We start from the raw sequence: 15,981 nt of genomic DNA, 5'->3' as shown, positions 1-15,981 counted from the left end.
AACTTAAAATCCCCAGTTGCTTTGGCATTTCCTCTTAGGGATCATTTTTGCTGTCTTTTTGGGCACCTTTTTCAGCACTGCGATACCTTTTTGAGATGGGGTGACCAGAATCTTGCGTGGTATTCATATGCACAATGCTCTGTATAATAATAGTTGAAAACCCAGAAGCTCAGGTCCGCAGCAAGTATTGAAAGCTGCAGTCTTGTGCTGGTCTGTATGTATATAGCTCTCAAATAAAAAGCTTTAATTCTCTGTTTGTTACCCACAGAGCATAACTGCAGTTCAAATTCTGAAAAGGTTCAGCCATGGGTGTGATCTTCCCATACATCAGGTTCCTTTGGGAGAAACTCTATTCCACTTTCAGTAATCCACATGCAGAGACTGACCCTGGATGTGGAACAAGCAGGTCTCTTGTTGCTTTGCTGACATTTCTTCTTTCGCTGAAATTCTTTGTAGGGCCAGAAAGTACATGACTAGTCCAAGTGAGAACACATGCACACACACACACACACACTTAAAAAATCCCTGTGTTTCACAATTTGTGTTGACATTATGGGGACACACAGTCACCACTTTGTTCAGCATCTTGCATCATCTAGGAATATTAATGTGGAGGGACTGCTTACCAGCATGAGAACAGTGGGAGGGGAAACCGTTTTTAAGAAGAGAGAGCAAAAGTTCAGGTCATCTGAAAAGGAACAAGGTAGAACTTTATAATGAGCATAGAAAAAGACATGATTAATGAAACCAAAGAATCAAAGAAAAAAAAGCACGTAAAAGGAAATTGGGGGGGGGGAATGTGATAATGGGGTGCTTAGTACTAAAAGACAGCACTGGTGTAACGGGGATGTTAGGAACCTGATGGAATAGTGAGAATCAGTGGGACAACAGCTCTTTATGAAGATTAATTCTATAGAAAGGACGGGGAATAGTGTGTTGAGACGGGTCTTGCTATAAATATCAAGTAGAACATAAATTTTAGATACCAAAATTGGCTCTCTTTGCCGGTCATCTCTTAGCAACTTTCATGGAAGACTTAGAGGCCACACCAGTCAGGAGTCTAGACGAGAACTTGTTTGTATCTCTCCATCACAGAACAGCAATAGGATATCAGATACCACTAAGTAAAGTGCTACCTAGTGATTAAATTATATAATGACACTATCCATGTTGCTAGCCAAAAACACAACTCAAATGTCTGGTAAAGTATTTGACGGGGTGAGCTCCCATCTTTCGGTCCCAGCTCCTGCCCACCTAGCAGTTCGAAAGCACCCTTAAAGTGCAAGTAGATAAATAGGTACCGCTTTATAGCGGGAAGGTAAACGGCGCTCCGTGTGCTGCGCTGGCTCGCCAGAGCAGCGATGTCACGCTGGCCACGTGACCCGGAAGTGTCTGCGGACAGCGCCGGCTCCTGGCCTATAGAGTGAGATGAGCGCACAACCCTAGAGTCTGTCAAGACTGGCCCGTACGGGAAGGGGGACCTTTACCTTTCCCAGAAAAGAAGAATCATTAATCCTTAGTGAATAGTTTCCTGGTTCATGCCGTTCAGCTTTTAACTAAAACAAATGTTTAAGTAAGCCATGTTATGTAATGTCTCTTCCTTGGCTCAGTTCAAAGCCTAAATAATAATAATAATAATAATTAATAATTTATTTGTACCCCGCCCATCTGGCTGGGTTTCCCCAGCCACTCTGGGCGGCTTCCATAGAAACCAAAATACAGTAAAATATCACAGATTAAAAACTTCCCTGAACAGGGCTGCCTTCTAAATGTCAGGTAGTTATTTATCGCTTTGACATCTGATGGGAGGGCGTTCCACAGGGCGGGCGCCACTACCGAGAAGGCCCTCTGCCTGGTTCCCTGTAGCTTTGCTTCTCGCAATGAGGGAACCGCCAGAAGGCCCTCGGCGCTGGACCTCAGTGTCCGGGCAGAATGATGGGGGTGGAGACGCTCCTTCAAGCAGCCTTTTTCACTCTTGGGTACTCAGATGTTGCTGGACTACAACTCTCATCATCCCTAGCCAGCAAGTGATCAGGGATAATGAGAGTTGTAGTCCAACAATATTTGGGGACCCAAGGCTGGCCTACGGTAATGAATAAATCAGATTAGATTTATAACGAGCAAGTTACCCTTGCCTTAACTGTGTTTATGTGCTCCAAAGAACGCATGAGGGTGCAAAGTTTGTATGGGGTGCAGTTGTCCCCTCCACAATATCTCCATGCACACGGACACACCAATGCCCCTGTCACTCTCTGCCCACTACACAAATGTGTGAAGGGAAATCCTAAGGACGTCCAGCTGATTTTGGTAGATTTCACCTTGAGGCCTTGGGAAAATGAATGGAACATTGCAGGGGTTGGACTAGATGACCCCTGTGGTCCCTTCCAACTGCACAATTCTGTTCCTTAAAAAAGAAAAGTATGCTGGTGCCCGGAGTCCCTTCTGTAATAAGCCCTTCTGCTTAACTTGTAGCTTCTAAATTAAAAATCAGATTAATTCTGGCCCCAAACATTTGATTTTGATTTCCATGTATTGTGAGTGGGGGTTAAACTATTGTGGTCAGTTTACTAGAACACTGAGCTTCAGTCTCTCTTGGGATAAAAGAACAGGGCACACGTCACAAGAAGCACCTTCAGGCGCTTCTTGAGGATTGAATTCACTTAGGGTCACAAACCAGTGAACCACCACACATACAAACATACACAGGCACAGAGCCTCCCCCCACCACCAGCTGACCCATGAAGATCAACTGAAGAGGGGAGTTATATACCCTTTCCCACTCATCAGATAATCTATTCTGATGGAGAAGGAACAATTCACATCCTCAAAGACATGGGACTGAATGAACAGCTTTGCATTTCTCTTCCCTCTGCAGTGCTGTGTCTGCTTTAAGGCTCTGATTGGTTAAACACCTCACTGGCCCATTTCACACATAACACTAAGCCATAGTTTAGGAAACAAAGGTTTAACATTATGCATGAACCCACCCCAACAGTTTGACTGTGGTTTCAGCTCACTCATTAACCAAGATTTGGACTTGTTTTCTAAACCTTGGTTTAGCATTTTGTAGAAATCCGGATTTTATCACTTCAAATGAAAATAGGTGGGTGGGGGGAATCAAAGTGCTCTGAATAATCAGCTATTTCACTGGTGCTTTTAACTGTTTTGTGACATGATAAACCCAAGCTTCAAGTGATCATTTGTCAGGCACCTCAGCTTTAACTATGGTTTATTAACTGTGATTAACTTCAACCATGGTTTAGTGTTACGTTGGAACCAGACCATTCAGAATAAGCACTGCTCTGAAACTACCAGATGCTGTAGATTAGCCTTCCTCAACCAGGCACCCTACAAATGTTTTGGGGGGCAGCTCCCATCAGCCTCAGCTTGGATAGCCAATAGTTGGGGATGGTGGGAGAAATATTCCAAAACACCTGGAAGACCGCAGATTGGAGAAGTCTGCCCTAGACACATTTTCAGAGCAACTCCTGTCTGTCTGTCCCAATGGCATTAGTCTGCCACCCAGATTGTGTAACTCTGGATTTATTGTCTCTGAGATGGGTTCTGCTTCTGTGCCAATAAAAAAAAGCCTACATTGCACTGCATTGCACTGCATTGAGAAATCTTCAGGTAAATTCACATTTGTTTCCTCGTGCTTTTGTGTCTTTGGCTTTCAGGAGATTTTTGCAATGCTCGTTGATTTTGAAAGACCAAACTGTTCTTAAACAAAAAACTGTAATTTACCAGAAGGACCTCCTTTGAGCAATCAGTTTGCTCAGCCCCCACATTGCTCAATCAGCAGGTTATTTTAAATATAAAATGACCGCTGTGTGATGGAAACATTATTCTCAGTGAACCTCCATCCAGAGCATCAGATATCTCAGAGTAAGTTGGGAATTGTAATCTTATGGTATTTTCGTTTTTCTGCTGTTTTGATCAGGAATTGTAGGTTTCTAATAAGCATCCTAGCTGAAATTTCCTTTCAGTAAGGAATTGCTCAGTTTTATGAATGAGGTAGAGTGCATGATTTATGTAGTATCTATTTTATTTAGTGCCCTGTGAAACGGCACCTATTATTTTTAGTTTGACTGGTCCTACATACACTAATAGATTGAAGACGCCTTGCAAACCATGGTTTGGGTACGTACTATGCATTCAAACCAGGCTGTGCAACTATGGTTTGAAGACAGGTTGCAAACTATTATATGTTCAAGTGTTATAGATGCACTGAGCAAACCGTGGTTATGTAACTTTTCTTACCTCTCCAAACTCTCCTTCTAAGGAGCCAAGCTGGTCTTCCTGATGTATCCTTATACACAACCTTAGAGAGTGGGGGGGGGGGCTCAGCCTGATAAGTTAACCCCCTATTTTCATAATGTATCTGGTTAAACCAAGTTTAAGGCAGCAAACGATAATTATTGCTAACCATCATTAAGTATTATGTCTGCACTGTCATTGTTTCTGCCATGTTGGACAGATTAATACAAATAATCACAATGTGAATAGTTTTCCAGGTTTGGCTTGTACATTTTGAATTAGAAATTTGCATGCTTTGCAGACTCATCCTTTTTGTACACTGCCTGGAAGTAAGTCCATTGTGTTCAGTGGGGTTTCCTCCAAGTAAGTGTGCAGAGGATTGCATTTTTAGTGTTGTTGACATCTCTTGATTGTTTTGATGTTGGGCAGTCTTCCAATATTTAACCTTGCAAGCTGTCAGCTGTCAAATATTAATTACCCTTGGATGTGATCTATTGAATGCAGTAAGATACTATTTAATGCTGTTGAACGTTCTTAAAAATAGTGTCTGCTACAAAGGGAACATTGGCAAATACTATACACCAGTGGTATGTTCTACAGCAACAAGGTAGTACTGTAGTGAACAAACTTGAAAGACCTAGGTTCAAGTCTCCACTCACTCATGAAATGCATGATATTAAGTCCAGTTGCTAATTCTCAGGCCAATTTACATATCTCTGGATTGTTGTGAAGATAAAATGTCATAAAACAAATCCCAGGCACATCATTCTGATGGAAGGTCTGGATTGCAAAAGTGGTAAAGATGGATTTGATACACTTGTGGTGGTGGTGTTTTTAAATCACAATCATCATTTTATTATTACCAACTGCAGCAGCAACATCCCATACTTTTAAAAAGAGCATACAGAGATATAAAAATATGACAAAACAGCAATGTTTTGAACACTGAGATACTAAAAAGCAGAAAAGGCCTTGGAGCACATAGAGCACAACTACACAAAATTCAAGCACTATTTAATCCCATTGGTTTCAAAGGAGGGGTAAGTTTGTGCTTCGCTTGCTTCTGTTGCGATCAGTGAGGATTTAATAGTGCTTAGCTTTGGATTGATTGTGCTTAAATTATGTGAACACTAAAAGTTAGACTCTAAAGTTGACTATTAGCCCTAGTCAGCACAGCTAAGCATCCAGGCCTGGCTAAAAGCATTTGTACTCATCTCTATTAATCACTGTTGTGTTATTTATACACTGCCTGTGTAACTGGGTTGCCCCAGCCACTCTGGGCAGCTCGCAACAAAATATTAAAAGCACAATAATATATCAACCATTAAAAATTTCCCTTCAGATGTCTTCTAAAAGTCAAATAGTTGTTTATCTGATGGGAAGGGCGTTCCACAGGGCGAGCACCACTACCGAGAAGCCCCTCTGCCTGGTTCCCTGTAACCTCACTTCTTGCAGTAAGGGAATCGCCAGAAGGGCCTCAGAAGTGGACCTCAGTGTCCAGGCTGGATGTTGGAGGTGGAGATGTTCCTTCAGGTCTACACTATAGTGAAGCAGCAAGTGTTTTGCAACAGGTTTGGAGAACGAATGGACGTTTAGAAACCCTTTAAAACAAAACAAAAAATACTATTTGTGGAGCAGCATAATACTCTCTAGCTGTAGCTGCAGACCAAATTCAAGGTCAAGAACACAGGACAATAATCAAATGGAAACTTGGTAGGCTGCTACTGCCACCTTACGTCATCAGGGACACCAGCTCACACTCTCACTGTCTGTCTGTCATTCTCTCTCTCTCTCTTTTTATATATTTCAGATAGTCTGAAAGATGCGTCTGTTTCTAGCATTCAGTGTTCTTCTTCTGGGAACATCTTTGACCAGCTCACATCCAACCCCAGACGAAGACTTGAACAAAAGTACGTTCGTATAATAAGCACGTGGATCAGACATAGCTCAGGGGTACAACACAGGCTTTCGATGCAAAAACTTTGGTTCTTGACATCTCCAATCAAAAAGGGATCTTAGGCAGTAGAGATGGCAATGACGTCTGCCTGAGATCTAGTTCTCAAAAGCTGCTGGTGGGGTGGTTAACCTGTGTTTGGACTGTACCATCTCAGAAACAGTAGAATGGGACTCAGGTGTTGATCTACTATTAAAAAAATGAACAAATCACAGCACACAGAAGCCAGCAAATCAAGGCTGGGCCTTGCCTTATAGCTTTCTGTGTGCAAGGAATGTTTCTTTTTGGATAAGCACTCAGATGTGTGGGACCTTACCTAAAGTGGGACAATCCAGAAATAAGGTTAACTAGCACTTACTGTTCATAAGAGTTAGACCAGAGCCATTGCCAGTTAACATAGCTAACACATGAAATGGGGCAATTGTCTGGTTTTGCATAAGCCAGATCCATATATTCTTTAGACATATGTTGAACTTAGGGGATCCAATTGAAGAATGAAAAGTGTATATTCAGAGTTTTAAAAGTAAATGCCATACCCAAAGAGAATAGGTATAATGCATTCATAATAGCTAATGGGATTTCTTCAGATGGATAGAAATCCTTTGAAAGAAAAGATAGCAAGCCCAAGGAATATTAAATGTTCCTGGATATTTGTCTTGGAGAGTTAAGTCCCAGTGAAAGTGATACTGTTTTTCCTTTCAGGAGTACACAGTTTGGAAGAAACTGTGAACCATTTGAAAATAAAATTGGACGCACTAGACAATGCTTTCTATACAGTCCATAAAGGTAAGACAGCTGGAAGTATGTTATTTCCCTCAAACCATTCCCAGAATCCTAGATTCTTTTCAATGTGGATTTCCATTAAGTGGTCCACTTTAGAATTACACTCAGTATGTTATGTTTGCTGCCAGCTTTTTAAGATATTTTTTTTTAAGTATTTAGGATTTGGGAGTTATCACAATATTGAAATGTTGATAAAATAATTCCTGGTCTTGGCTAGTGATTTTCACACTTTGATGAGGAAACAAGTGTCCCAAGGTACAATGTCTATGCTGCAGAAACATTGTGTCCAGACGTCCCTATTTTCCAGGACAGTCCCAGATTTACAGAAGCCGTTCAGCTTTCTGATTAGATTCCAGAATGTTCCGCTTTTCCTTAGAATGTCCCTATTTCATTGGGAAAATGTTGGGAAGTATGTGTCTTGCCAGAGATTCTGGGTTATGCTCTCGGGTTTGAATGGGCCAGAGACTGTCAACATAGTGCCCTCCAGGTGTTGATAGACTAGGGCTCCCATCAGCCCCAGCCAGCGTAGCCAATGGTCAGGAATTATGGGAGAAATTTAATAACTAAAAATAAACTGCATCTGAAGGAGACACCAATGGCAATCCCTAGACTGTGGCTCAATGCATAGCTCTTCACAAAGTGAGAATGTCCTCCCTAAAGCTCTCCTGCAACTACAGATTGAGTGCTTAACCAATGCTTCCTCAGCAATCTTGCCTGCCATTACTGAGTTCCTGTTCATTTCCAACGTAACACAGGATTCCGTGTTTACAAATTGCTGAAAATAGACTCATAGCATATTAGAACATTGCTAGTTTTAATTTTTGAGTTTGACCAAACGGTGGGAGGCAGTGGAAGACAGAAGTGCCTGGCGTGCTCTGGTCCATGGGGTCACGAAGAGTCGGACATGACTAAACGACTAAACAACAACAAGTTTTAATTTTTAACCTCCTACTCTTTAAATAAGGTGCATTGCCATCCTCCACATCTGATCTCAGATCGTAAGCTCCTTGGGTCTTTCACTTAAGTTGCTCCATAGTGCATCGTGAATATTGGGGTCTATATCAACCAACTTGTAGCAGCAGAGCATTTGAAATTATTGGAATGATTGTCTCCTGTATTTCCAGCTCGCAGTTTTGGAACTGGCAGTGAAAGGTTATACACCACAAATCTTGGTGAAGGGGACTTCGAAACGCTCAGAGCCACCTGTCTCGCCGCTGGCGGTCATGTCCCTTCTCCGAAGAAGGAGGCTGAGACCAACGCTTTGCAGAGTGTGTTGAAGAGGCATGAGAAATCAGCTTATGTTACGGGCCACAATTTTGACGCATACACAAACTGGGCATTTGGGGAACCAAGCAACTCTGATGGAAGTAAGAACTGTACAAAAGCTGCCAAAGATGGAAAGTGGCACTCTACATCATGCAAAGAGAAGCTCCTCACTGTTTGTGAATTTTCCTTTATCCCCTAAATTCAGAATCAGTGTGGTGTTAATTGGAAAGAGTGGTGGACAAGGAGGACCTAGGTTCAAAGTCTCACCCTCTGGGTGACTCTCAGCCTAACCTACCTTGCTGTGTTTATGAGGATAACATTGGGAAGCCCCCATGTATACTTCCTTGAGCTTCTTGGAGGAAGGATGGGAAGTAAATGATTGTGATAAATAAATAAAAAGCACTGCTTGAGCTTCTCTGGTACGCTTGATATGTGTTTTGTCGGTCATGTATGAAGCTTATGCCTAGGAAAGATAAACCTACTCCATATTACCCACCCCAGTTTCTGTTAAGCCAGGCCAGCAAGGTGAACCTACCTACCTAAGTCACACATTCTGAAACAATACATGAACTAAAATGCAAACATCTTTTGAAACTCACACTTTCTTTTCCCGGGCAAAACCAGACTTCCTTAGCGTATATACTTAACAGCATTCATATTGCATCAGTTAGTCATTTTTCCCAGAGTCATCATGCTTCAAAGTGTCATCAACCACCCATTTGTTCATTTTATATTTACCAACCACTCCTCCAAGAAAACACAATCAAAGCAGGTACAATTAAAATATATAAAGGCAACTAACTCATACTAATCAGTAGGCACATTTGCATCTTATTCTGAACATTGTCTCCAAAGGCTGTGTGTGTTGTATACAATAATTTCTTAAAGAGTGTCAAGCATGCCATTCAGGGGTGCCAACTTGGATAAAATATGGGGGGGGGCAGGTAAGGCCCACCCCACATAACTGATTACATGACACAACACACACATTCCATTTGAGTAGCAATGCATATCAACTTTTTTTGGGGGGGGTCTGGCCCACTCAAATATTTTATGGGGGAGTGAAGGGACTTCAGCCCCTAGGAGTTGGCTCCTATGATGCCATTTTTTGAACTGCATATCAGCTTTGGAAAACATTTGCTTCAGCTTCTTACTTACCAATTACAGCCGTACCTTGGTTGCAAAACGCCTTGGAACTCGTACGTTTCGAATCCTGAACAATCGAAAACCGGAAGCGAGTGTTTTCGAAAGCCGAACATCTGGCGCAGCTTCTGATTGGCTGCAGGTTGTTCCTGCAGCCAATCAGAAGCCGTGTCTTGGTTTCGAACAGTTCCGGAAGTCGAACGGACTTCCCGAACGCATTCTGTTCGAGAACCAAGATACGAATGTATATTTATTTCAGTACAAAGACTTCCAACAAACCAAAAGAAAACCCCAAAGCACTGCTCTCCTTTCAGTTTTGTGACATGTTTGAAGGAGATATAAGCAATACGCTGTTTGCTATTTTATTAACCTTATTTGAAGTGGTATCTCCCATGGAGAAAACCTTACGGCGTGTGAAAAATCACCTACAACCATTTTCTGAATCAGAGTACAACATAGCAAGAAACACATCCTATTTCCAATTAAGATCTTTGAATAAGAGATAGTGACAGAATCCAGTAAAAGGAAAAGGGGAAAAAAGTCATCCCCAGGGAATGTGTAAGTTTGTTTTCTTACACTCTCCCATATACATTATTAAAGTTTTCAATCCATTGCCTCTGTGACTGCCAGGAGGCTCTTTGTTTGCTTGTCAGCTCAAGCAAGTATTGAACGAGTCTTGATTTATTCATAGCAAAAATAAAGATTTACAAAACACTCCGTTTTACTGTCAAATTGCAATGTTCAGCAAATAGCTGGGAAGCACAGCTCAAAACTCCATGGGACAATGAAAAATATTTTAAAGACCATCATTTCTTTGGGGTAATGATTTGAAGGAGCAGAAGTGAAGGGGTTTAGGAATGTGATTTAGCAATTGTTAGGGTTTCAACCAGGGCTTTGTTTTTCTTCAGCTGGCACTTCCCAGGTGGGCGCCATTGCCATTCTAAGAGAATGAGAGAGGTGTTCATGGTGAGTTCCGTGAAAAATAGCACTGGTTTCAACCAAAACAAAAATCAGGTCTGGGGTGGATTGAAGTGTCTTGTGGTTCATTCTGGCATTGGGAAGAGGTTTCTGAGAAGGCATGCGGCTAACCCCACTTGCTAAATGCTGCTGCACGTACCAGTCACACCTCCGTATGATGTGCAAGCAGCATCAGGTTGACGGGGACCTGTGCATGTACAGCCCCTTCCTTCCATGGCGATTGGAAGACTGGGCAATAATAATAATAAATTAAAACTTATTTATTTATACCCCACCCATCTTGACATCCTACAGAGAGAGCTGTACATGCACACACTATTACAGTGGTACCTTGGGTTACAGACACTTCAGGTTACAGACGCTTCAGGTTACAGACTCCGCTAACCCAGAAATAGTACCTTGGGTTAAGAACTTTGCTTCAGGTTAAGAACAGAAATTGTGTGGCAGTGGGAGGCCCCATTAGCTAAAGTGGTACCTCAGGTTAAGAACAGTTTCAGGTTAAGAACAGTTTCAGGATAAGAACGGAGCTCCAGAACGAATTAAGTTCTTAACCCGAGGTACCACTGTAATTTGCTATTTGCTTACTTACTGGATTTCTTACCCATCCTTATCATCATAGCATTTTCTCTCCCCCCCCCCTTTTGTTTTTGCTTTGTTCTTTACGAGTCTGGGCCCCCTCAATGTTCAGAGGCCATTCAGTTCCGCCCCGGCTCTTCGCAATGTTGCATGCGCAACACCGGAACATCATGTGACATTGCACATGCGATATCAGGATGTTGAGCTGGGCGCCCTCAATGACCCTAAGCAGCTGTCACCTCTGCTTACTGTAATGACTCAGGGTGGGTTACAACAATCAAATATACAATTATAAAACAAATGTAAAGGTCACAACCATAAAACCAGGAAAGTGTAAAAAAATAAAATAAAAACAGTGGAAAATAGCTGCAACGCAGAAAGGCTAGTTGGAAGAGGAAAATCTTCATGAAGTATATATCCATGTAGGAAGGTCCCCTTCAGTGTTACAGAAAGTGTTCATTGGCAGAGGGAGGGAGGGCTACCTGAGCGCCACCCGCGTTACCTAATTGTACACATCTACAGGGGACGCGGGTGGCGCTGTAGTCTAAACCACAGAGCCCACGGCTTGCTGATCAGAAGGTCAGCGGTTCGAAACCCCATGACGGGGTGAGCTCCCATTGCTCGGTCCCAGCTCCTGCCAACCTAGCAGTTCAAAAGCACACCAAAAAGTGCAAGTAGATAAATAGGTACCACTCCGGCAGGAAGGTAAACGGCGTTTCCGTGCGCTGCTCTGGTTCACCAGAAGCAGCTTAGTCATGCTGGCCACATGACCCGGAAGCTGTACACCGGCTCCCTTGGCCAATAAAGCAAGATGAGCGCCGCAACCTCAGAGTCGCCCACGACTGGACCTAATAGTCAGGGGTCCCTTTACCGTTACACATCTACAGACACACACTGCTCTGTTCCTGCTGCTGGGTGGCCTGACTATGTTACCCTTATGCCACTCATGTTGTGAAGGTGCTGTCAATTGAACCTGAGGTCAAAGAAACAGAATAGACCCTCCTTTCTCTCACACACACTTTTTGCATTTGGGAAGCTCCCCCATAATGGTACAATGGGATCTCCAGTTTGGTTGGGGTTCTCTGATTTAATTCACATGCAGGTAAATTGAGCCGTGCTTTTCTCCAAACACTAAATCTCGCAAAGGTATTAATTTCCTCAGAGAAGAACTGCTCTGTTCTCTCAGGAACATTGTGTCACTGCCAGCTGTAGAGAGGCAGACTGTGCCTCCACCAATAGCAAAGGTTGGTATGTGGGGGGGGGAATGCTCCCCCTACGAAGGTCTGTGTTAGGATTTATTTATTTTTAATTTATCATTTCTCCTGCCTACGCATTGAGACAATCATAACATGCTTTATATAAGACATTGCATGCGTTTAAGGCACTTTGTGCAGATCCTATGTAGTTGAGGGCAGGCTGAGATGAATGAAGATTGTCAGGAAGGCAAAGCCAATCTGCTGCATGGCAGGGTCGTCTCCGAATAGCAAGCAAGGTGGATCCCAGTGGGTTTTTTTAAATACAAGGAGGCTTCCTTGGCTGGTCTCCCTACAGTTCCTCCTTTAGGTAGACCCAGGTGATAACCAGGGCCAGCCTATTACTATGAAGAGTGCAGAAACTGCCTTAGGGGGCAGATATTGCCAGCGGGGTGTGGGCAATGACCCACAGCCTCCCAGTCATGCCCCCCTATTATATAGGGCAGAGTTCTGTGTCCAACGTTGCCAGTCCTATACCCCCTAAACTAGACTGCTGCCCTCAAGTGCCATGAAGAATTCCCCCATTGCCAGCGTTGGAAAAAGAAGAAAAAACCCAACTGAAATTCCAGTTGGTTTCTGGGAGAGGCTATTTTGTTCTTTGCCTCGGGTAGCACAACATCTTAGGCTGGCCCTGCTGAAGGCACATTGGCTGGATCCACCTGACATCCTGTCACGGGTTCAAGACACATTATGGGTTCACAAGCTTTTGGCTTGGAATCAACTTGATCCCCTCCCCCTCTTTCCTTTCTCCTTTCTCCTTCTGTGATGGAACTCCTATTTGGGGACTTCCCTGGCTTTTTTCTGGCCCACGTAGGACCAGTCTGGATAGTTGGCCTTGGTGAAGATTTGACGTTTTCATCCCCAAAAAGTTTTTGATTTGAGTTTCTACTGAAATGAGGCTGCATTTTAATGTTGTACTTTAATCTTGTTTTTAAGTTGTATCTTAATCAATTGTTTTTATACCTGGTGTTAGCTGCCCTGAGCATGGTCTTGGCTGTGGAGGGTGGGGTATAAATAAAATAATAATAATAATAATAATAATAATAATAATAATAATAATAATAATAATAATAATAATAATAATGTACAAGTGGGAAATGTTATTGAGTCAGAATTTGTACCAGAAGTGCAAGGTAAGAAGGGAGGGAGGGAGGGAGGAAGAAATGTTAGCTGCATCCTCCCCCACTCATTTGTGCTTGCCTGAAAGTACCCACCATAACAGTCCAGGGAACTATGGGAAACTTAAAATGGTGGCTCACATGCCTGGCCTCCCAACATGCCATACTCTCAGTGACAGTGAGTTCTGCTTTTGTATGGAGGTCTTAGCAGCTGCCTGTGGATGCCGACAGCTGGCGCCAGTGCTGGCAAGGCCCTTCCTCATACTACGACCGGACTTCCCCCACCCTGCAAAGCTATTAATATCAGTGGGGGAAGAGGAGATTGAAAATTTCTAGACAAATAACAAGGATAATCCTTACTGCACAGCAGTTGTTTTGAACTGGTGAAGCCCATTAAACTCTGTTGACACAGTGTTGGGGAAAGACTCAAGTAAACAAGGAAGGCATGAAACCATGTAATTATAAAATACTTATCTCCTTATTTCCTTACTTCCATTGCCTGCCCCCCTGCTCAGATGCACACACCAGTTGCCATTCTTCATCATATTATATCTATAATAGCTGTCTAATTCTGCAACTGGATCAGGAGGGGCGGAATGCTTGTGCCTATATAACAACGCCCTCCCTGGCTTTGCCCACATGGATTTATTTGCACAAACGATTCCTTTATCTTGGAGAGTTCCTCCAGTTTCAGACTGTTTTCCTTTGAACTTGTTCCATATGCCAAGAACGACTTTTAAATTAAAACATCATCACAGCAGGTCATTGTCAGCCAGAGATATAAGACATGTGGAAGACAAAGAGTACCTTATTGGCAAAAGTGGTATTAGTGGTAAAACCATTTCCTGGATTACTGGTAGGTTTAATAGTTATGTGAGCTCATAGTGCACCCAATAATGGAATGTCATTCATCCCTTTTAGATGCTGGCCCTACTCAAACCTTACCTGAGATTTTCCCTGACTAGGGCTCAAACGAACCAAACCTTACTCGCCCACAAAAGTTCTGACTAGCCTGCTTGCCTAGACATAACATGCAATTGAAATTTATGCCTCAACAGCTCAACATGGAGAAGAGGAAAGAATTGGACAAGAGGCCTTTAGTGTACGGACAGTGGCATCTCCCCTTTGGAATTCCCTCCCAGGATGTATTAGACTGGTGCTGTTCCTGTTGGGAGATTTAGGATAGAAAAAAGAAAGTACTTTTCCCTACAGTGCATAGTCAAACTATGGAACATGCTCCCCCAAGCAGCAGTGATGGCCACAAACTTGGATGGCTTCAAAAGACAAATTTATGGAGAGGATGGTTATCAATAGAGAGTAGCTATAATGGTTGTGGCTCTGCCTCCATCGTTGCTGGAAACCAGGGGAGGGGAGATTGCTGTTGTGTTCATCTTCTGCACCCTGGTTTCCCACAGGCATCTGGGTGGCCACTGTGGGAACAGGATACTGGACTAGATGGACCATTGGCAATGCAATGTCCATTCTCTCTCTCACACACACACACAAATTCTCATTCAAAATGCTGGCATTACTTTCTAAAGTGTTTGCAATATTTTGTTGGAAGCTGTGCAGAGTAGCTGGGGCACTTTGGTGCTGCTGAATCAAACCAAAGGCCCCATCTAGCAGTCTGTTCCCACAGTGGCCAATCCGATAGCTCCAGGAAGCGCTCAATCAGGACATGAATTCACTTTTATTTCATGTATTCATAGAACTGTAGAGTTGGAAGGGACACTGAGGGTCATCTTGTCCAGCCCCCTGCAATGTAGAAATATGCAACTGTCCCATATGGGGACTGAACCTGCGACCATGGCCTTATCAGCACTGTGCTCTAACCAACTGAGCTATCCAAGCTCAACCACTCATCCCCATCCCATTCATGATTCTCAGCAACTGCTATGCAGAGGCATACTAGTAGCCATTGATAACCTTACCCTTCAGGACTATTTCTAATCCCCTTTTAAAGCTATCCATGCTAGGGGCCGTCACCACATCTCGTGGTAGCAAATGCCATGATTTAAGTATGGAATCACAGGCAGGAAATTACAGGGTGGTCCTGGGGCTCGGCGAAGCACTATTGTGACTGTTGAAATGAGCGATTAAGGAGGTTCTATTTACTTTGCTGAAACGTTTTCGCAAGAGACAGAAATGTGCTGAAAAAGTACTATACAGAGTACTAAGCTATGGATTTTGCAAACAATGCATAAGCACATGCCAGGTACTTAATATACTGCTGTTTCAGAAAGCACCATTTTAACCACTGATTTTTAAAGCTGGAGACTCAGAGCTCAGGGAGAGGAGGGGTCAGAAAGCTTATGGAAATGGATCAGCTTTAGAATGCCTGGTGAAATACTGTTGTTGAAGAAAATCTTTGTGTGAAAAAACCGCGTGTGTTTCTCTCTTTCAAAGGGGCGTTGGCAGGATTACCCATGGGTGATTATAACATATTTGGAGTTCCTTAAGCACTCCCCAAAGTACATGATGTTGCACAACAATTTGGTAAGGTGGAGCTGGTTATTCAGCTATGCCATGCTTTTTACGGGGAGGAGTTGGGAGTGAGCCAAAATCTTGCACAACTGGATGCAAGAGAAACAGCTTTTTAAAAAGTCGTTCATGGCAATCGCATGTTACATAAAGTGCCAATTTGCATGTCTGA

The 15,981-nt window shown here is 43.0% G+C and overlaps 1 protein-coding gene and 1 long non-coding RNA gene across 2 annotated transcripts in view; one reads left to right on the top strand and one right to left on the bottom strand.

Moving 5' to 3' along the window:
* Window positions 1-15,981, bottom strand: part of LOC308585621 — a 105,182-nt gene that overhangs the window by 52,982 nt on the left and 36,219 nt on the right. The window lies entirely within an intron of this gene.
* LOC308586063 (phospholipase A2 inhibitor alpha-like protein) lies at window positions 3,749-8,675 on the top strand. Its single transcript, XM_081192319.1, has 4 exons — window positions 3,749-3,885; window positions 6,068-6,167; window positions 6,914-6,997; window positions 8,119-8,675. Exons 2-4 carry the CDS (start codon window positions 6,080-6,082, stop codon window positions 8,457-8,459), a joined length of 513 nt encoding a protein of 170 aa, XP_081048445.1. The 5' UTR covers window positions 3,749-3,885; window positions 6,068-6,079; the 3' UTR covers window positions 8,460-8,675.

This window comes from Podarcis bocagei, assembly GCF_964188305.1.
Source record: "Podarcis bocagei genome assembly, chromosome: 4".
In the NCBI taxonomy this organism is placed as follows: Eukaryota; Metazoa; Chordata; class Lepidosauria; order Squamata; family Lacertidae; genus Podarcis; species Podarcis bocagei.
Note: the sequence above shows the minus strand (reverse complement) of the source record. Positions and strands in the feature narration are given on the sequence as shown.

Excerpts from the sequence above, each read along its gene's own strand:
- LOC308586063 (XM_081192319.1), top strand. The coding sequence starts at position 6,080 with ATGCGTCTGTTTCTAGCATTCAGTGTTCTTCTTCTGGGAACATCTTTG. Across the intron at positions 6,168-6,913 it reads AGACGAAGACTTGAACAAAA|GAGTACACAGTTTGGAAGAA; the intron begins GTACGTTCGTAT and ends TTTTCCTTTCAG. Across the intron at positions 6,998-8,118 it reads TTTCTATACAGTCCATAAAG|CTCGCAGTTTTGGAACTGGC; the intron begins GTAAGACAGCTG and ends CTGTATTTCCAG.